Source organism: Cebus imitator, unplaced genomic scaffold, assembly GCF_001604975.1.
Source record: "Cebus imitator isolate Cc_AM_T3 unplaced genomic scaffold, Cebus_imitator-1.0 Scaffold19, whole genome shotgun sequence".
Lineage (NCBI taxonomy): Eukaryota > Metazoa > Chordata > Mammalia > Primates > Cebidae > Cebus > Cebus imitator.
Window position 1 is genome coordinate 10,158,937 of NW_016107334.1, and position 21,229 is coordinate 10,180,165.

Sequence of the window (21,229 nt, forward strand, 5' to 3'; positions counted from 1 at the left end):
CTGAGTCTGTCATCAATGTTGACAGTAGTTATTAGGAAATGCTGTTCTTTTACCTTTGGTTAGTTTTACCACAGACAGTATAAATATATTTTTGTTGTCATTTCATGTTTTAAAAGAAAATAGAAGACAATAATGAAACTAAATTCTTGTTGGGCTTATAACATATAAAGATGAAATATATGACAGTAATTGCACAGAGATTGAAACAGTTTCTGTATACTTCTAGAATCCAGTTAATCCCAAAGTAAAAACAGGAATGAAGTAATAAAGAGAATAATTGAAATCAGTGGAATTGAATGGGCAAATGATAGAGAAGATAGAACTAAAAAACAAAGGATTCTTTGAAAAGATTAATAAAATTGATGAATCTCTGTCTAGAATTGGGGGAGGGGGGGACTAGAGAAAAGATACATAACCAATGTCAAGAGTGGAAGAGAGGTTCCTGTAGTACTGGAAATCCTAGCCAGAGCAGTCAAGCAAGAGAAAGGAATAAACTTCCTCAGACTGGAAAAGAGGAAGTCAAATTGTCTCTCTTTGCTAATGATATAATCTTATATCTAGAAAAACCTTTATTATTAAAAAAACAAAAACTCTTAGATCTGATAAATCAGTAAAGTTGTAGGTTACAAAATTAACATACAAAAATCAGTAGCATTTCTATATACCAATAATGAAACAGGCAAAAAAGAAAGCATGAAGGCATTCTCATGTACAATAGTTATTAAAAAAAAAACAAAACCAACAGCCTAGGAATAAATTTAGCCAAGAAGATGAGAGATCTCTACAAGGAAACAAAGCACTGATGAAACAAATTGAAGAGGACACAGACAAATGGAAAGAGATCCCATGCCCATGGATTAAAAGAATTAATATTGTTAAAATGACTCTTCTGTCCAAGGCAATCTGTAGATTCAGTGCAATTTCTATCAGAATACCAAGGTCACTTTTTGCAAAATTAGAAAAAACAATCCTAAAATTCATGTTTTTAGGATTGAGCCCAAATAGCTGAAGCAATCCTGAGTAAATGGGGCAAAGCTGGAGGCATCACACTACCTGACTTCAAAGTATATTACAAGGCTCTAGTAACCAAAACAGCATGGTATTCACCTAAAAACAGACACAGACCAATGGAACAGAGAATCCAGAAATCTACGTATTTATAGCAAACTGATTTTCGAAAAGGATAACAGGAACATAGAGTGGGGAAAGGACACCCTCTTCAGGTAAATGTTGCTGGGAAAACTGGATATCCATATGCAAAAGAATAAAACTAGACCCCTGTCTCTTATCATATGCAAAACACAAGATGGATTAAAGCCATAAATATTAGACCTGGAACCCTAAATCTATTGGAAGAAAACAGGGAAAACACTTCAGGACATTGGTTTAGGCAGAGATTTTATGGCTAAGACCTCAGAAACACAGACAACTAAAGCTTAGACAAATGGGACTATATTTTAGAAACTGAAAAACCTCTATACAGCAACAGGAACAATTAATAGAGTGAAGAAACAACCTGTTGAATGGGAGAAAATGTTTGCAAACTATTCATCTGACAAGGGACATTGTAATATCCAGAATGGGAAGAACTCAACAGTAAAAACAACAAACAATCTCATTAAAAAGTGGGCAGGCCCGCACGGTGGCTCACGCCTGTAATCCCAACACTTTGGGAGGCCGAGGCGGGTGGATCACATGAGGCCAGGAGTTTGAGACCAGCCTGGCCAACATAGTGAAACCCCATCTCTACTAAAAATACAAAAAGTAGCTGGGCCCACGTGGTGGTGGGTGCCTGTAATCCCAGCTAGTCGGAAGGCTGAGTCAGGAGAATAACTTGAACCCAGGAGGCAGAGGTTGCAGTGAGCTGAGATTGCATCACTGCCCTCCAGCCTGGGCAACAAGAGTGAAACTCTGTCTCAAAAAAGACACAAATAGACATTTCTCAAAAGAAGGCATGCAGATGGCCAGCAGGTATGTGAAAAAGTGCTCAACATCATTAATCAGTAGGGAAATGCAAATCAAAACCACAATGAGATGTCTTATCCCAGTTATAATGGCTACTATTTACAAAACAATAACAGATGCCAATGAAGATGCAGAGAAAAGGAAACTCTTAATGCACTGTTGGTGGGACTGTCAATTAGCACAGGCACTGTCTATGGACATTTCTCAAACGAAAAATGAAAATACCATCTAATCCAGCAGTCCCACTACTGAGTATCCAAAGGAAAATAGATCAGTGTACCAAAGAAATACCTGCACTTGCGTGTCTACTGCAGCACTATTCACAATAGCAAAGATTTGGAGTCAACCTAAATGTTCATCGTGGTATATATATACACACAATACTATTTGGCCATAAAAAATGAAATCATGTCATTTGCAGCCACATAGATGACTCGAGGTCATTATGGGAGGTGAAATAAGCACAGAAAGAAAAATATCACATTCTCACTCATGAAAGCTAAAAAAGTTGACCTCTGGGGAGTAGAGAATAAAATGATAGATAATAGAGGCTAGGAAGGGTATGTTGGTGGTAGGAGGAGATGAAGAATGGGTGCCATTCATTAAAAGAAAGAAATTTTAACGTTGAGTAACAGAGTAGGGTCATTATACTTAGCAACAATGTATTACATATCTCAGAGTAGCTGCAAGAGAAGACTTTAAATGTTTCCAGCTCATAGAAATGATAAATGCTCAAGGAGATAATGGATAACAAAAATACCCTGACTTGATCCTTACACATTCTGTGCATGTAAAAGACTCACATATACCAAATAAACGTGTAAAATATTACATACCAATAAAAAAATTTTAAAAAGAATGGAAAGGGGTATGTCACTACAGATCCTCTAGACATCAAAAAGGTAATGAGGAGTGTAATGGGCACCTTTGTGCCATTCGGAGAAATGGACAGATTCCCTGATGCACATTGCTAAAACTGGCCCAAGGAAAAAATAGATTAATAGCCTTATATCAGTTTAAAAAATCTAGTTCATAACTAACACTTTTCATCAAGAAAACTTTAGGCCCAGCTGGCTTCTCATTGAATTATTTCAAATATTAAAGGACATAAATAAGAATTCTACACAAATTTTTTGGCACAAGAGGGAACCCTTCCAAGCTTGTTGTATGAGGTTTGTGTTTCCCTGATACAAACCAAACAAAGACCGTGGAAGAAAGCTATAGGCCAGTGTTTTTCTCTACAACAGACGCAAAAAGTGTTAACAAAATATAGGCAAACCCAGTCTACTGGTATATAAAAAAAGGATATTCCATTAAACCCAAGTAGTAGTTATTTCAGGAATACAAGATTTGTTTAACATCTGAAAATCAATAGCCTGAGTAATTTATCATCTTAGAATAAAACATAAATACCAAATAATCATTTTAGTAGATTCAGAAAATGAGATAGTCTTAAATACATTCATGAGAAAGAACGGAAACCAGAAGCAAAAGGTGATTTCCAAAGCAGTGAAAAGCCACAACTTCCTGGGTGGTGAACTACTTAATTCTTTCTTTCTAAGATCAGGAATCAAGGGAAGGGTCATTCAGCATTCTACTGTACGCTCTAACCAGTGGAATATGGGCAAAGCAGTAATCAAGAGTCATGAATTGGAAAGGAAGAAGTCAGACTGTCTTTATTTGCATAGAACATAATTGTGCTTGTAGACCCTGGTAAGAAAATTACAAATGTGTACTAGAACTAAAAGTGATTTTGGATAGATTATAGAATACACAAGTCGGTGTACAAAAATCAATTTTATTTCTAATACTAGTCGTCATTTGGAAAATGGAATTTTAGCTCATAATAGCAACCAAGTTTAAAATATTTGAGAATAAATTTAACACAAAGTATGTATGACGTGTACACTGAAAACTACAAAACATTGCTAAAGAGAATTAAAGAGGACCTAAATAAATAGAGAACTCCCATGGCTATGGTTTGGAAAAATCAATAATGTTTAGATCATTTTGGAGAGGTTGCCATCCTTAGAGTCAGTGGAGTTCTAATGAAAATTCCAGCAGGCTTGTTTGAAGAATTGACAAGCTGATTCTAAAAATTATTATCCCAAATATTAATAATTTTAAAGTAGGCTGGAGAACTTAAGCTACCTGCTGTCAATGCTTACTATAAGCTCCAGTAGTCAAGACAGTGCGGGATTGGTGTATGGAGGGACTTTTAGATCAATGGAGCAAAACAGATTTCAGAAATAGACCTGCACTCATGGTGAATTGATTTTCAGCAGTGACACCAGGGTAAATCATTAAAAGTCTTTTTAACACGCTGTGCTGGAACAAGTAGATATCTTTGTGGAAAGTACTGAACCTTGAACTTACCTTATACCACACACAAAAATTAATAATGGTCCATTGATCTAAATGTAAAAGTGCAAAATTCCTAGAAGAAAACAAAATTTTTGTGACATTGCATTGAGCAAAGATTTTTAAAAGTGGGATACAAAACCACAAACTGTAAAATAAATGATAATGGGTTTCATCAAAATTAAAAGTTTTGCTCTTCAAAACATGATACAGAAAATGAAAAGGCAAGCAACACACTAGGAGAAAATATTTACAAAAAACATCTGACAAAAGGCTTGAACCACAATATACACAGAATTTTTGTACAATTCATTAGTGAGACAACCAATAAAAACGGATAAAGGTTGTGAACAGACAATTCACAAAACAAAGTGTATGAATAAGCTCAGGATAAGTAGAAATTAAAAGCATCATAAGCCACGATTTTACTCTCTCTAGAATGAGAGAAATTAAAATTACTGATGATACCAAGATAGAGAACAATTTGAGCTCATTCATTGCTGGTGAGAATGTAAAATGGTATAGCCACTTATAAAAGTTTAATGTGCATTTAACCTATGACTCAGCAATTCTCTCCTGGGTATTAAACCCAAGTGAAATGAAAACACACATTCTGTCTCTCTCTCTTTCTCTCTCTCATATGTAAATTCACAATAGCATTGTTTAAATAGCCTCAAATTGGTAATAACTCAAATGTCTGTCTTCTCATGAATGGATTAAAAAATTATGCATCTGTAGTATACGGTACTATCAAATACAAAAGAATGAACTGTTGATACAACATGGGAGTATTTCAGAAACATGCAAAGTGAAGCAAGTCAAACAAAAATCTACATATGATTTCATTAATATTAATTTTCAGAAAAGGCAAAACTTTTTGTTGACCAGTATTTTGCCTGGGACCTGGAGTCTGGAAAGGGTTAAAGAGAGATGAAGGAACTTTTTGAGATGATGGAATGGTCTACAGAATGAATGTTCTATATTTTAAATAGGGTGGTGAGTTATATACCTGTATATGATTACCAGAGCTCATCAATCTGTAGACTTAAAATGAGTGCATTTTATTTTGCCTCAATAAAGCTGTTGGAAAAAATCCCGTCATATTCATAGGGAATGTTTATTTGCTTCTGTTTATATACATTAAATTTTTTTCCATTAAATTTAAATGAACTTGTTGAGATTATGCTGCAGCTTGTTTAAATAAGTTCCACCTGGGGAGAAAATGTTTGATAAGGGAACAAAGTAATAAGTTTGGTGGGGTTGCTGTTTTAGATATGAAATGTTTAGGGAAGGCTTTTCTTTTTAGTGAAAGGACATTTGAGTGGATACAGATGACATGAGTTCAATTAACGTTTTCTTTCTTGTACGTTTCTTACTGAATTTCTGTCTAGGTGCCTCGTAGTTTATGTTGCTATTATGAATGAGATATCTTTCTTACCTTATTTCATGGGCTAATAATCTTTAAATTACATTTTGTTTGCATTTTCATTTGCTTTCTAATGTCCCATTCAGTTTTAACAGAGACTAAACCGATCATTGTTGTGTGTGTTAATCTGTGTTTTTCCTTGGCTCAGTGTAGCATCAAAATGTACATAGAACCTAAAAGAGACCTCAGATGTAAACCAGAGATGCAAGTGTAATGTTTTGTAACATAATTTTAATTTTGCCATCAAATAGTACAAGTATAGGATGCAAATAAGGATGCTGACTGGCTCCTTTAAAGCCCCCCTAACCCCCCACCACCCCTGCCCCGTGGCTGAAAGGTGGGAGAAGTGAAAAGAAGGTGTTGTTACATTTCACTTGCAGATTAAGAGGGAATGTCTGCAAGCAGTTGATTGGCCAGGTAGAGATTAGAGGTGATCTTTGGCAAGATTTTTTTGTTTCATTTGAATGGGAGGGGATCTTTTAGATTTCATGCCTGACTTGGAACTTTTGGTAAGTGATGCATCTGAAACAGGCTTGAGTGACTTGAGGGCTCAGCAAGTATCTGCCCAATGGAAACATTAGTAACTCATGCTCATACCTTGCCAGTAGATGGCAGCAAAATGCTTTGTTAAAATGTTCTTGCCCTCCTTGTTTAAGTCATGTAGTAAATAGGTACTGTATGTTTTTCTTTCAGTTAAGACCAAGGGAGATATGATGCCCTTATTTCCCCTAAATAGATAAAACTAATGCTACCATCGTGTATTGTCACTTTACAGTAAATGTTTTTAGAAATCTACATGACATGACTTACCTAAAAAAAAATCTTACTTTGTGTAGGTTTTGTTAGCAACTCCCTCATGGAAATACTCTCCACAGCATTGTTTTTTTACATATAGCTTTCTGCCTCATAGATTTTTCTAAGAGAACCATCTCTCATAATACGTTCTATACCTAAATAACATCTGTTCAATACATGAGTTTTTACCCACCTGTGGAGGGAGGGTGTGTGTGTGTCTGTGTGTGTGTGAGAAACATTAATGATTTTTTCCTTTTATTAACAAACCAAAAATTAAGGTTGACTTTGACAAGAAGAGAGCATTTTAATCCTGGGTAGTTAGGTCTGATCAATTTATCTTGTATACAGAATCGCTGGATTCCAGGAGGTTCCCTGCATTACGCATTCTTGTCCCTCTTCTGCCTCCAGCCAGGGATGCCAGGGGGTGAACGCTATCAAGAACCAACCTTTGGCTTTAATGAAAGATCTGAGGCCAGTGACAAAAGTCTGTGACTTGAGTCACATAACAGATAAACTATTACAGTTGTTTTTCCTTCCCCAGAGATCAGGCAATTAGGTTTTTGGAACTGTTTTAGAAAATAATATTTATACAATGCTGAGGTTTCTTCCAATTATTCACATAATGCACTGCTTAATTCTTATAAACTCCAAAGTTCATGTAAAACTAAGAATTCAGAATAGACTTCTATCTTATGAAAAAACAACTTACCAAGATTACTTGACATGTATCTGAGATGCTTTGGAATTTGTACAGACCACAGAAAAACTTTTTTCTTATTACTTAATTTACCCTAAAACAACACAGTGTGCCAGACCATAGTACATCTGTAATTTAGAGCAGCAGATGTTGCTACACATGCTTCTCTTTAAGACCAAGAAGAGGCACAAGAGAAAATAAAACAAAAAGTTCAAAACAGAAGAGAAACTTGAAACAGTGCAGAGATGAGGGAGTTGAGTAGCCAAAGGCAGTTGGTTAAATAGCCAAGAGAGGGGATGTGGTGATCTGAACCCCATGTTTTTTGTATATATGTTTTTAAACACTTTGTCTTCCTCGTTTCATTAACCCAGACGTGATAACATTCCACAAAATTTATTTTCCATTAAAACTAGACCTGAATTAAATGGAGGGAAAATGTACTTGGTGCTTATTGCAGTGTTTGGCTGCTTCACATTTTGTATGAGAATTGGCCTCAGTTTGCTGTACCGTGGTGTGTTTGTTGTTTTGTCTTAGAGTCTGCTAATACTTTCATTTTGGTTTTAACTCCAGCTGATCCCACAGTTAAAGACTTAATCGGAGGCTTCACGGCTCTTCATTATGCAGCCATGCATGGCCGGGCTCGCATCGCACGCTTGATGTTAGAATCTGAATACAGGAGCGACATCATTAATGCAAAAAGCAATGACGGCTGGACTCCCCTCCATGTGGCTGCCCACTATGGCAGGGACTCATTTGTCCGGCTTCTCCTGGAGTTCAAGGCTGAGGTTGACCCACTCAGTGATAAAGGTACCACACCGCTTCAGCTCGCCATTATCCGAGAGAGGTCGAGCTGTGTGAAAATCCTCCTGGACCACAATGCCAACATCGACATTCAGAATGGTTTCCTGTTGCGATATGCCGTGATCAAAAGCAATCACTCTTACTGCCGAATGTTCCTTCAGAGAGGGGCAGACACAAACTTGGGTCGCTTAGAAGACGGACAGACTCCTTTACACTTATCTGCCCTTAGGGATGATGTGCTGTGTGCACGGATGTTATATAATTATGGAGCAGACACGAACACAAGGAACTATGAAGGACAAACCCCATTGGCTGTTTCAATAAGTATTTCTGGAAGTAGTCGACCGTGTTTGGATTTCTTGCAAGAAGTCACAAGTATGTAATATAATTATTACTTTATTGCATTTAAAAAATCTGCATCTTCTGAGGAGCTTAATGTGTTTTTGCAATGTAAGATGACTAGATAGTAATCATTCCTATAAGCCTGCTTGGTAAGCAATGCCTCATTCTTCTGAAATAAAAAAAAATAACTTTTACTGTATCACAAGATTTCATAAAAATTCAATTGTGTTTCTGAATGTAATAGGGGTAGACAGTAAGAGCAAGGGAAGAAATGGAGAGAGGGGCAGACAGGAGAATTTTTTAAATGAACAAAGATCTGTGTTAGAGCAAGACAATTCATTCCTATTGGTCATAAGGATAATCTTAACTGGCTTCCGTGGACTTCAGGTTGAGGAGTTAGAGGGAGAATTTTGGATTTTAGATTCCTTAGCTGTGAAAATATCCTAGAATTTGTGCTTTATTGCTAAGTTGTTCACGTTTTAGTTGTGGCTTTTCTGCTTCGTGGGAACCCACATGGAATGAACAGTGGTGGTACTGTTTACTTAGGTATACTGCTAGCGGAAGTTCAGGATGCTAGAAGTTATTGTAAGGAAGGATTTGCTAGCAGTGGGAAGTTTGGCACCACTGTCCCTGGACCACATGGTGTGCATTGTATTTGAACATTTTTTGTGTGGGTGCTTTTTTTTTAAAGCCTGAAAGTGTCTGACCCATTTTGTGTAGTAACATGTGTCTTAGTTGTTTCTCTGATGGGGTATCCGTTTGTGTGGACTTAGCCACCCTCTCTTGTCAAGCTTCCATGTGACCAGTTGAATGTGTGTCTCATGCTTAATGTCCAATATGAAGCTAAAATCTATAAACAAAATTGATTTTGCTGTCTGCTGAACTTCTTCATGAATTCCTTTCTCCTCGCTGGTTTTGAAGCTTTGGTCATTATTGCGGAAGAAGACATATTAACACCTGGGATACCAGGTACTAGAGGACAAGGGCTTTACCTGACCTACTTGTAAATAACCTACTCTAGCCCTTGGAGCTGAACCTTGGGGTAAAAATTTGCTTTATGAAGAAACAATGTAATTTGAATTTTGTAGCTTCATAATGGAAGAAAAGATGAGATTATTATTATGTATATATTCAGACTAAAGCATGAGAAGAAATCACACTACTTAGTCTACTTAGTGCTGGCCAGCACAAGTCTCTGTAATGTGGGAAATGGTCTCGCTTTGCTGTCCAGTGTAGTAGCCACTGGTCCCATGTAGCTGTTGAGCACCTATTAAGTGACCAGTGCCACTGAGGAACTGAAATTTTAATTTGATTTCATTGCGACATAAGTTTAAATGACAAGTGCCTGGTGACTCCTTTGTTGGTGCACACAGATCTGCCTGCCTTGGGAGAAGTATCTGGGGCCGACTGGTAGGTGTTCCACTGCAGAAAGCTTCTGAGACTCACGAAGGAGCCAAAGATGGGAGACGTGATATCTGCAGTGCTGCAGCTCCTGGTTGCCTTGTTTTTGTTGTTCTTTTAACTTCTACATTAAAGACTCAGTTACAATGAGTGTGGCTGCCCTTAGGAAGGCATGTTATATACTCACATAAATGCCTCAGCCCCTTTTGTTAAATAATTTGTTCCGTGGTTGATGGTGTAGACCAGAGCTAGACTGCAAGACCTTTGGCTCTTGTTCTGGCACGCGTTAGCGGTGACCTTGGGCAGGTCACCTGATCTCTCTGTGCCTTAGTGTTCTCACCTTCAAATTCAGATAATACAGGCTTGTTATGAGGCTTAAATGGGTTCATATTTATAATGCACTTAGCACTTAAAATATACCAGGTACTGTTCTTTGTGTTTTTCAAGATAAAGTATGTAACTAATAAAGTAAGGGTGGATTAACAGCAAGGACTGGCTTGCTACCCACAGAGCAAATCTTCAGATTCATATTCAACTCAAGCCTCCCATTTTCAACCCTGTATACAACTGTTTAGAGTTGGTACATGGAGTCATGCAGCCAGGTGGCTGAGAGGAGCCACTGGGCAGCACATGGGCAGCACCCTGTGTCCCCAAGCCCTCAGAGCTGCCCCCAGCAGTGCTGTTGGACAGCAGGAATGTTGAGTTCAAGGCTCATATGCGCTTTAAAATTTGAGGAGATAGAAACATCAGTGGGGACTGCCTCTGGCTGTGCTTCAGTTCTCCACTGCACATGGAGCAGAGCTGAGCACTTCAGAGGTCCTCAGTAAGCCCCGGCAGGTTGGCTGACTGCGCACAACGAGGGGTGGGGACTGAAGAGACATATGGACTGCGTTCCTGAGTGCAGGGCCCTCTGCCCCCCCCCCTTTTTTTTTTTTTGAGACAGAGTCTCGCACTGTTGTTCACGCTGGAGTGCAGTGGTTTGATCTCAGCTCACTGCAACTGCCGCCTCCCTGGTTCAAATGATTCTGCTGCCTCATCCTCCTGAGTAGCTGGGATTACAGGTGCATGCCACCACGCCCAGCTAATTTTTGTATTTTTAGTACAGATGGGGTTTCACGGTGTTAGCCAGGCTGGTCTCGATCTTCTGACCTCGTGATCTACCCGCCTGGGCCTCCCAAACTGCTGGGATTACAGGTGTGAGCCACCATGCCCAGCCCCACTCTGTCTTTTAAGGCTGCAATTATCTTCAGGTGCCTCAGCGTAATTTATTATTTCTTGGCTCTCCAGTGGTGTTTCCTGCAAAAAGCAAATTTGGTGTCTCTGCTTCACCTGTGTGTTCTTTGGTTCTAAATAGGTTTTCTTTTCTTGGTAAACAATATGGGCTAGAAGGAGCAACTGTGGCTGATGCTCTCGACTGAGCTTTCTCATGGGAAGCAGCTTGAAAGAAGGTTGGTTAGTTCAGGGAGCACCAAATCAAACCTGAGAGCTCCCTCTAGCCTCTGTGCTCTGAGCAGCACCACAGCCCCAGGCATCATGCTGTTGGCTTGTGATCGGAGACCTCAGACTGCCGAGGTGTAAGGACAGCAGAGGGGCCACGTGGTGATCTTTATTCAGGGCCATTTCACTGTTCATTGCACTGTTTTGACTAGAAGCAGAGTATTTAAATTGGAAGCGACCAAAAAAAATTGTAATCCTGGAATTTAAAAACTACTCTGGCCTTTTGGGAAAATTGCCGTAAAAACTGATATATAGTGCAGAAAAATTGAGCGCACGCGTGGCCTGACAATAAAGTAGCCTCTGCTGGTGCCTTGTTGGTGCTGAGTAGGGTGAGAGGCCATGAAGAGCTGCTGTTGCTTTTCCCTGCAGCCAGCCCGCTGTCTAGCATTCAGACCTCAGAACGTCCACCTTCCAGGAAGGCGGGAACACAGTGAGGCCCATCTGTGGAGGAGCCATTTCTCTGTGCCCAAGAACGATAAACACAGCTAAGAGGAGCCAGAGCATCTGCCTGAATAACGAGCATCATCTGTGGAAGGAAACTGTCTCCTGCTTAGAAGCCAGTTTTTGTTTTTACTTGTAGCCAAAAAAGAAAAAATATGAATAAACTAAAGAGATAACAGTGAAGGTGTGACTGATGTCAAGTAGAAATGGTAGCGTCAGCTGGGTGCAGTGGCTCACGCCTGTAATCCTAGCACTTTGGGAGACCAAGGCGGGTAGATCACCTGAGGTCAGAAGTTCAAGACCATCCTGGCTAACACAGTGAAAACCCCATCTCTACTAAAAATATAAAAAAATTAGCTGCGCGTTGTGGTGGCACGCGCCTCCAGTCCCAGCTACTTGGGAGGCTGAGGCAGGAGATCGCTTCAGCCTAGGAGGCGGAGGTTGCAGTGAGCTGAGATAGTGCCACCGCACTCCAGCGAGCTGAGATAGTGCCACCGCACTCCAGCGAGCTGAGATAGTGCCACCGCACTCCAGCGAGCTGAGATAGTGCCACCGCACTCCAGCTTGGGCAATAGAGTGAGACTCCATCTCAAAAAAAAAAAAAAAAAAATTAGCCGGTGCAGGGGGTGAGGGGGGGTGTGGTGGCAGGCGCCTGTAATTCCAGCTACTTGGGAGGCTGAGGCAGGAGAATCGCTTGAACCCAGGAGGCAGAGGTTGCAATGAGCTGAGATTGTGCTACTGCACTCCATCCTGGGTGACAAGAGCAAAACTCCAGCTCACACACACAAAAAAGGAAATGGTAGCGAGGACAGACAGCAGTGGACATTCTGGAGGTAAACAGCCCTTTGTGCCTGGTCTAGGACTAGGGTGAAGCAAGTGAGGTGGCCAGGGCACAAAACTTGGGAGGCCATCATTCTCATGCACACAAAGTGGAATGACGTGTACATAGTGATTACACACACACCACTCCAGAACTAAGAGGATCCCGGAGGCTTGGGCATGTGAAGAGCCGAAGGCTGTGGGAATGTCTGCCCGGTTCAAAAGAGAAACTTAACGTTTATGCACAAGAAAAGGGCGGCATGAGAAAATGAGGTCCAGTACTGTAACTTGGAAAAAGATTGTTTCTCGGTAAAGCTTGAGGAGTAAATAACAACACCCACCGTGAAGAATCAGAGAGTGATTTAGTGGTTTTTTTTTTCTTATATTGTTGCTCATAGTGTAAACTCTTGTAGTCAATGTATGGACCAAGGAGTTCTTCAGAATATGAACTCTTTTAGAAAGAGAGATTTCCTGAGAAAGCTGAACCTCAGGCAGTGACTCGTAAGAATCTTTAATGATATACATATGCATATATACACACGCATAGAAAAGTGAGGCTTTAATGATCTGCACAACTGGTATTTTGTTCAAAGAGAAGTAAGGGAGAACGTATATTTTGGGGGAAAACCCCACCTTAGAATGCTTAAGCACAAATTATAGACCTGGCAAGGTAAGTACTGTTCTCACCGAGTCACTTCTGCAGGTGAAAGGAAAGGATTGAAAAGAAGAGATAGGGCCCTCGAAGTGGCCCACACCCGTAATCCCAGCACTTTGGGAGACCGAAGCAGACAGATCACTTGAGGTCAGGAGTTAGACCAGCCAGGCCAACATGATGAAACTCTGTCTCTACTAAAAATACAAAAATTAGCCAGGCGTGGTGGCACATGCCTGTTGTCCCAGCTACTCCTGAGGTTGAGGCAGGAGAATCTCTTGAACTTGGGAGGTTGCAGTTGCAGTGAGCTGAGATCACGCCACTGCACTCCAGCCTCGGTGACAGAGACTCCGTCTCAAAAAAAAAAAAAGAAAAAAGAAAAAATGGTAGCTCCAGTCCCTGGTACAAATGGTATGGAAATTGGAGGAAAATTTTCAGTAATACAGTCCATTGAGAGGTAAGATAGCAGTAAATAGGATGGGTGGAGAATGCCACTGGAAAAGAGGTAGTGTCTAATTGGCTAGATATTTGCAGCAAAGTTGCCGTACTGTGCTTCCCACCTAGGAATTCCTTTCACTGTGAGGCTTTTTACCCTTTACATAAGAGGGAAATGTCCAGAATGCAAAGTGGAATCAAAGGTTTGTTTGCCCCAGCAGACAAGGTACAGCGCTGTTGGAGGGGTCAGCTTGTCACTCCTTTTTCCCTTTGCGGGGGACATCCACATCTGTACTGTGTTGAGAAGTTCACCTCTGCAGAGCTGCTGCTTAGGCGTTAGACAGTCAAGATTTTACAATTACCATCCAATCATTTCATAAATCTTAATAATTATGGTTATTTTAAGTTCCCTGGCGGGTAATTCCAACACCTGTGCCATAGTTAAGTCTGGTTCTGATGCATATTTTGCCTTTGCAGACTGTGTTTTTTTCTTGCCTCTTAGCATGTTTTGTGATTTGTTTTTTTTACTGAAGCTGGACATGGTGGGTAACAGAAACTGAGGTAAACAGGTCTTTAACGTGAGGTTTTCTATTAATCTGGCTGTGAGTCGGGCTGTGTGTCATGTTTATTGCAGCTGTGGATGCCAGGGGGTTCCAGTCCCTGCAGTGCCCTTGTTCTTGTCGTGTCTTGGCTTTGGGCTTCCTTGAGCACCCTCGTTGGATAGAGGGCACATCTTCCCGCTCCCTCGGCTTTCGTTATCTCTGTTACACGGGGGAGCCCCGTTGGTGCAGTTGTAGGGTGTGGGGGAGGGCCAGTGGTCTGCAGTCTTCTGATTAACTCTCGGTCTTTCAGTGGGCCTGTGTCCCTAGGCTGCATCTTCACATGTGTTTCTTCACGTGTAGCTTTTCCAACCCCATATGCAAGACAGGAGGCCAGAGGGGGCTGGACTGAGGAATGCCCTTTTCTCCATGGCTCTGAGACAAGGCTCTGGGAAAGTCATTCCCCTTGGGGCACAGGCCTTTGTCATGGAGAAGGTTCTGGGTGCATTTCACAAAGGTTACTCTCGCCTCCCCATGCTGGAGTCTTGAGAGGATCTTTACTGGCACTTTACCTGGTGGGGTTCCTGGGAGTAAAACTCACAACTGAGTAGGGGGCTTCCTAAGACTGGCTGTCCCTCTCAGACCAATCAATTCACAAGCTGGCCATTCGTCAGAATTACCATGGCAGTGTTCCCACCAGTTTGTGGCTTCAATGACTTCGGCTCCAGATGCCCAGATCCCAGCCCGTGGCTCTGAATGTAATTCTCTCTCCAGATTTTGTGGTGGAGGTTTGCCCCATAACTTCAGTCTACTCATGGATCCGTGAAACGTCATTGACTTTGAGTTTGTTCAGGTTTTTTGTCTTGTAAGGTTGGGAGTGATGATTTCCAAGCTCTTTACATTGTTGGAATTAAAACTAGAAGTCTAGTTTTATCATTTGTACTTAAAATAGGAAAAGCACATTCTATCCGCTATCCTTTGAGCTGATGAATGTTTTGCCCACTGGGATCAGATGTCTCCTGTACATCATCCCAAAGATCTCCCTACTGTGCCTGTGTCAGATGCACTGTTGAATCAGTAGAATGGGATGCTAGAGCAGTGAATGGGCTTCTGACCTAGCATCTGACTTGCCTTGTAAACTTGGACAAGATGTTTAACCCTCCCCCCACCCCACTGGGATCAGTTTGCTTCTCTGGAAAATAGGGAAATTGGAACATAGTCCCCGAGTCCTTCCCTTTTAAAAATTCTTGCCACTAGCCACTTCTAAAGGCTATGATTTTCTTCTGCTTGTGATTTAAAACAAAACAAAAGTTGTTTTTATTTTTATTTATGTTAGAATGATGTTTTTCAGTATGGACTTTAACCAGGGCTCCTCAAGATTGATTTAGGTGCCTATGAGGTCAAAACTAATTTCCTAACAATACTAAGGTGTGATTTGCCTTTTTCACTGTGGTGACATCTGTGTCGATGGTGTACAGCAGCGGTAGGTGAAACTGCTGGCATATTAGCATGAACCAATAACGTGGCCCCAGCCAGTATTGGTCACTGTTCACTGCCGGACACTCAGGAGAAAACATTCCAGATCCACTTCAGAATGGCTTTGATGAAGCAGTAAAGTTAATTTTTATTAAATCTCATCCCTGCAGTAGTTTTTAAATTTTCTGTGGCATGGAAATGGAAAGTATTCTTACTGCATGCAGAAGTGCAATGGTTGAACTGCAGAAAAGTGACTTCATTTTGTTTGAGCTGAATCGGCCGCTTTTTCATGGAACACCGCTTTTACTTGAAAGAGTGACCAACGGCTAAACCATAGCCATTTAGTCTTGGGTATTTGGCAGACATTTTCTTGAAAATGAATAAAATTCACTTGTCACTTTAAGGAAGAAACTGACAGGACTTATGGCCAGTCATAAAATTTGAGTTTTGCAGATGAGGATTTTAGCAAACTTAACATTTGTTGCTGTGAGATTCCCAGTATCTAGAGACTTCTTCAGTCCGTGAAGATATTGACAAAAGTGATGTTTTTTGACCTCATATAATGGAACAGGTCATCATTAGAAGATCCACATAACCCAATGAACCTTGTTTCCCAAATGACTAATGCGTAATGTGACAAAAATCACACATGGATAAAAGATCCATTCTAAGTGCAAGGCGAACCAATGGATTTTAATGTAGCAGAGTACAAAGGTTCATTAGTTTGGTTCCAGATTTCATATTGTAACTAACCATTAAGAAACTCCCTGTTGTCTAGTTTTGATGGAGTATCAGAGAAGATTCACAGTTACCAGAAAAAAATGCTCTTTAAAAATTCCTTCCTTTGCAACTGCGTATCTGAGTGAGGCTGGATTTTCTTCAGGTGCTCCAATCAAGACTGCATGTGCAACAGATGAAATGCAGAAGCAGATCTCTCACCAGCTGTCTTCTGTGAAGCCAGAAGTTAAAACAGATTTGCAGAAAACTGTAAGAAGCGCTGTTCTCACAAAAATCCTTTTTGTTTTGGAAAGCAGCTCTTTTTTTTACATGAAAATTTCTTTCAATTGATGGTGCATTTTTCTTATTTTTAAGTGAATTGGATATTTAAGAAAAATTCTCAATTTCTGAAATGGCAAATATAGATAAATACAACTGACATAAAAATTCTTTGAGCTTCTCCAATTTTAAAAGTGCAACGAGGCCCTAAAACTAAAAAGCTGAGACTTAGTGACATACATTCCCTAAAATCAGATTTTTAGGGGTGTCCTGTTAGCCTACTGTTTCAGAATTTGATGAATCTCTAATGTATTTCTGTTTAAAGTTAAAATCTGTGGATAGTACGAGCTATATTACATTACTGCTTGCCATATACTAGCATATTTACCATGCAGGCTCTGCAGAGATCAGTAATTCCTGAAGTTTGTTTATAAAACTGGCTGGCTGGTCCAAAGGTAGCGTTCACAGTCAGTTACAGATCAGATTCCTCATTCTGCTCTTTCCTTCCTTCTCAATACTGCAGTTGACCAGTCTTAAAGAAAAAGAAAAATTTTGCTTCTACCAGATATTGTGGATTCAAGTGGATTCAAGATTCAGATCCGTTTGGAAGACTAGTACCTTGGATCCTAGGTCCAGGTTTCAGAGATTCACTGTGAACAATAACATATCAAAGGGGCCGGGAAGCTCTTGAATAAATAAAGCATTTATTTGTTTACTAGTGTGAACAACTTACTTTCACAGCTTTTACAGAGCATCTTTTTTTTAATTTTAAGTTCTGGGATACATGTGCACAACATGCAGGTTTGTTGCATGGGTATACATATGCTATGGTGGTTTGCTGCACCCATCAACCCGTCATCTAGGTTTTAAGCCCCACATGCATTAGGTATTTGTCCCAGTGCTCTCCCTCCCCATGCCCCCCACCCTCCGACAGGCCCCAGTGTATGAAGTTCCCCTCCCTGTGTCCATGCGTTCTCACTTTTCACCTCCCACTTCATGAGTGAGAACAGAGTATCTTTTATTCCAGTGGCAGGCTCTGGTCTAGGTGACCCTTAAGTCAGAATACGCTAGTTGGTTTTTACTGTCCATAGTAGGCTGAGCTGAGATAGTGATCTGTTTGTAGTAGACACTGTTGAAAGACTAGAAGCAACCGTCAGTATGCTTTGATGGTGTGTAACAGCGAGGGCTGGGCTGTATTTTGATTTGTACATTTTAAGAAATTAACTGGCTTGTATTTCTAAAAGAAAAAGATCAAGTAGGTGGGAATTTAGTTGTATAAATGGTTTTGCAGAAGACAATCTGTGAGGTACTTAAACTAGTTGCTTCCTGGAACATTAATTACAGATACCTGAAAATACTATTTTATAAATATTTCAGTAACCTGAAATATTTTTGTTTAAATTTCAGCAGTAGTCAAGTACTGTGTGCTAGCTATAGAAGTAAAACTTTAAAAACAGTATTTTAAACTTTAAAATAACTTAAATAAGGAGTAATAAAAATCATGACTCCTCTTTTTTCAATTTTAAGAAAGTAAAATTTAGGCTCAGGCTTTCTCAGGTTAAGCCGCGTACAGCAGTAAGTGCACGAGCAGCCGATCACACGAAATGCCTCTAAAACAAGCGCCCTCCCCTACTTTTCTGTTTTTGTAGGATGGTTTATCTAAAATAGTGTTGTATAGTACAACTCTGGAGAAATAATTTGTGTAATACATTTTAACCAGGGGCATTTTTGATTATTGATTTATAATTATATTGTAGTCTTAACTAGGGTTTTCAGTCCCAGTTACTAAGAATCACTTTTAGAAATAAATAGTACACAGTTTTTAGTCAATTGCATCACATTTTAAGGTTCTTTGATAGGGAAAATATTCTGCCCTTTATAATATTTGTATTGCTTTCTATTTTTAATATAGGCATCTAGAGATTTCTTGTCATTTGACTTAGTGCAAATGGAAAATATAGTTCAAAGCTCATTTACCTATGGAAAAAAGCAATCAGTAGATAAATATCATAAGGCTGGTACTGTGTACATTGGGATTCTATCTAAGAGAATACTATAGTTATTTCAAGGGGAGCTTGAAACTGCCTTTGTCCTATAAAGTTAGATTTGTTTAGCACATTTCATACCAAGTCCCGGTGAAGGGAATTCGGAGGCAAGAGCAAGGGAGTAAAATGTGTTTATGGTAGGATTTTTTTTTTTTTTGAGACAGAGTCTTGCTTTTCACCCAGGCTGGAGTGCAATGGTGTGACCTCAGCTCACTGCAACCTCCGCCTACAAGTAGTCGGGACCACAGGCACGTGCCACCACACCCAGCTAATTTTTGTATTTTTAGTAGAGAGAAGGTGTTGCCATGTTGGCCAGGCTGGTCTCCAACTCCTGACCTCAAGGGATCTGCCTGCCTTGGCCTCTCAAAGTGCTGCGACGCCCGGCCTATGGGAGGATTTTAAAATGGGAAGCTGAAATAAAACAAAGAGGGCGTGGGTGACCGTCCCAGATGTGGACCTAAGATGGAGACGGTCTGGAAGGCCAGTTGTGCAGAGCAGTCCTGAGGATGCCGATCTTTCATTTATTCCTTTACGCCTCCCCTCCTCCTCCAGCTTCTACCCCTGTCCGCCCCAAAGAACAACTTTGGAACTTTGTTTTGCCTTCATTTTGTTCACTTTGGGTATTTAAAAATGTTTTTCTTCTCTACTTTTATGAATCCACATATTTTTAAACAAATAAATAAATTGATCCTATCATAAAGACGGTAATGGGGATGTCAAAGCGAGGCGCTTTAGGATGTTTAATTATCTAAATTATGCCGCTGGCCCTGGTTTTGTAACTTATACTAGACCAGGCCCTTCAAAAGCTGATTTCCTATTTTATACTAGCACAATTACTACTAATGATGGGCTTCTTTATAAAATGAAAAGACTAATAACTCTTTGAACTATTATGTAATTCCATTGTAGTTCATTAGTATGAATACCTGCTCATTTTTTCTGCATCCCATAAAGGTTTTGTAATTCTTTAAATTATGGTGTTTTGTGAGATGTCCCCCAGCTTTCCCCTGTTATGATCCCATGGACAGGGAAGTTGTTTTTTAACAGGGGAGGAATTAATTTTCTAATGTCTTAGTAAATGCTGTGCACATTTGTGTTGATTTTTCTGCTTTCATTCCCTTTATTCTCTTTCTCTGCCTTCTCTTCCTCTGCCACTGCCCTTCCCTTGGCCCTTTAATCTCTGGGAAAGTGCATTGTTGAATACATACAGTATTAATAGATGCTCAGTAAATACTTCTAAGTGATGTGTTGACAAAAAATATTTCTTTTCCAGTTATAGTCTTCTATTCCTAAAATGCCATTTCTGAAAAAAATAGCTCCTTAGACAGTCTAAGAAATGACAGTACTTACTATTTATTAATAAGTGGTCCTTATTACTCCTGAAATTTAGCCCTGTTTTCACTCAGCAATACTGGTACCTGGCAAGATGAGTTCATACCTGTACACTCATGGAGAAACAGTGTAATGATATTCCTCACTTCATCTCTGCACATCTTTTACACAGGTAGAGGTCCTCAGGTCTCTGCCTGATTCAAGTCAGGTAGGGATTTCCAGAATATGATTTCTATGAATTTGCCCAGGACTGTTTCCCACTAATGGGTTTCCAGTTGCTCCTTTACTGGTAAACTGTCACCTAGTTTTCTTACTGTCGTGACAGCGGGAAGATGGAGACTCCAGCTTCCAAAGATGGGCACTGTGCTTTTTTAGTAACTCAAAGCAAACATCCTTACCAGTATTTAAAAATGTACTTACCTGGTATTTACTGTGTGCTTGGCACTGTCGTAAGCACTTTACCAAAACTGATTTTTTTTATGCTTGTAAAGCCTTTGAGGTGAGCGTTAGTTTATGAGACAACAGGCAGGAAAATTGCACAGGATCACACAGATTGCAAGTGATGGTGGGGCCAAGAGCCAAACCCAGGCAGCCTGGGTTGATGCTTTTAACCGCTGTGATACGCCTCGGCCGTTAAAGGACATCTGCAGACAGGAGTTACACATGCCCAAGAAACCTTTAAAAGATCAGATTCTCCCAACAACACACATTTTAAGGAACAGAAAAATTAGTAGCAAATGGAAGAGAGCGTTTCAACATATTTAGGCCTAAGAATGCGCATTTTTCCCTGGGAAAGGCTGACATAGAGCTGGTAACTTGTGAAGATGGTAGCATTTCTGTCGATGCTTCCCGTGAATTAAAGTTGCTGGCTCACGTTTGCCTTCTTGCATTTTATCATAGATAATGAGGAAAAGCCAGTGGTACTCCCAGTATTCTGCCTGGGGAATCTTCTTAGGTCATTAGGTCCTTTCCTATTTTCCACATTACCACAGTGACAGCGTTGCCTGACTTTGCACTATTACATACAAGGCTTTCCCTTCTTCCCGCTTCTAATCACATTCAAAAAAATTTTTTTTACAGCCTCAACCAACAGGCATCTTAAAGGCCTTCTCGCTTTCTTTTTTTTTTTTTTGAGACGGAGTTTCACTCATGTTACCCAGGCTGGAGTGCAATGGCGCGATCTCGGCTCACCGCAACCTCCGCCTCCTG

The 21,229-nt window shown here is 40.2% G+C and overlaps 1 protein-coding gene across 1 annotated transcript in view; it reads left to right on the forward strand.

Annotated features, from left to right (window-relative positions):
* The window catches only part of ASB7 (ankyrin repeat and SOCS box containing 7), a 49,726-nt gene that overhangs the window by 19,699 nt on the left and 8,798 nt on the right, over nucleotides 1-21,229 (forward strand). The window contains exon 5 of the mRNA XM_017518805.2: nucleotides 7,815-8,420. Coding sequence (XP_017374294.1) covers nucleotides 7,815-8,420 — 606 coding nt within the window. The remainder of the gene's footprint in view (nucleotides 1-7,814; nucleotides 8,421-21,229) is intronic.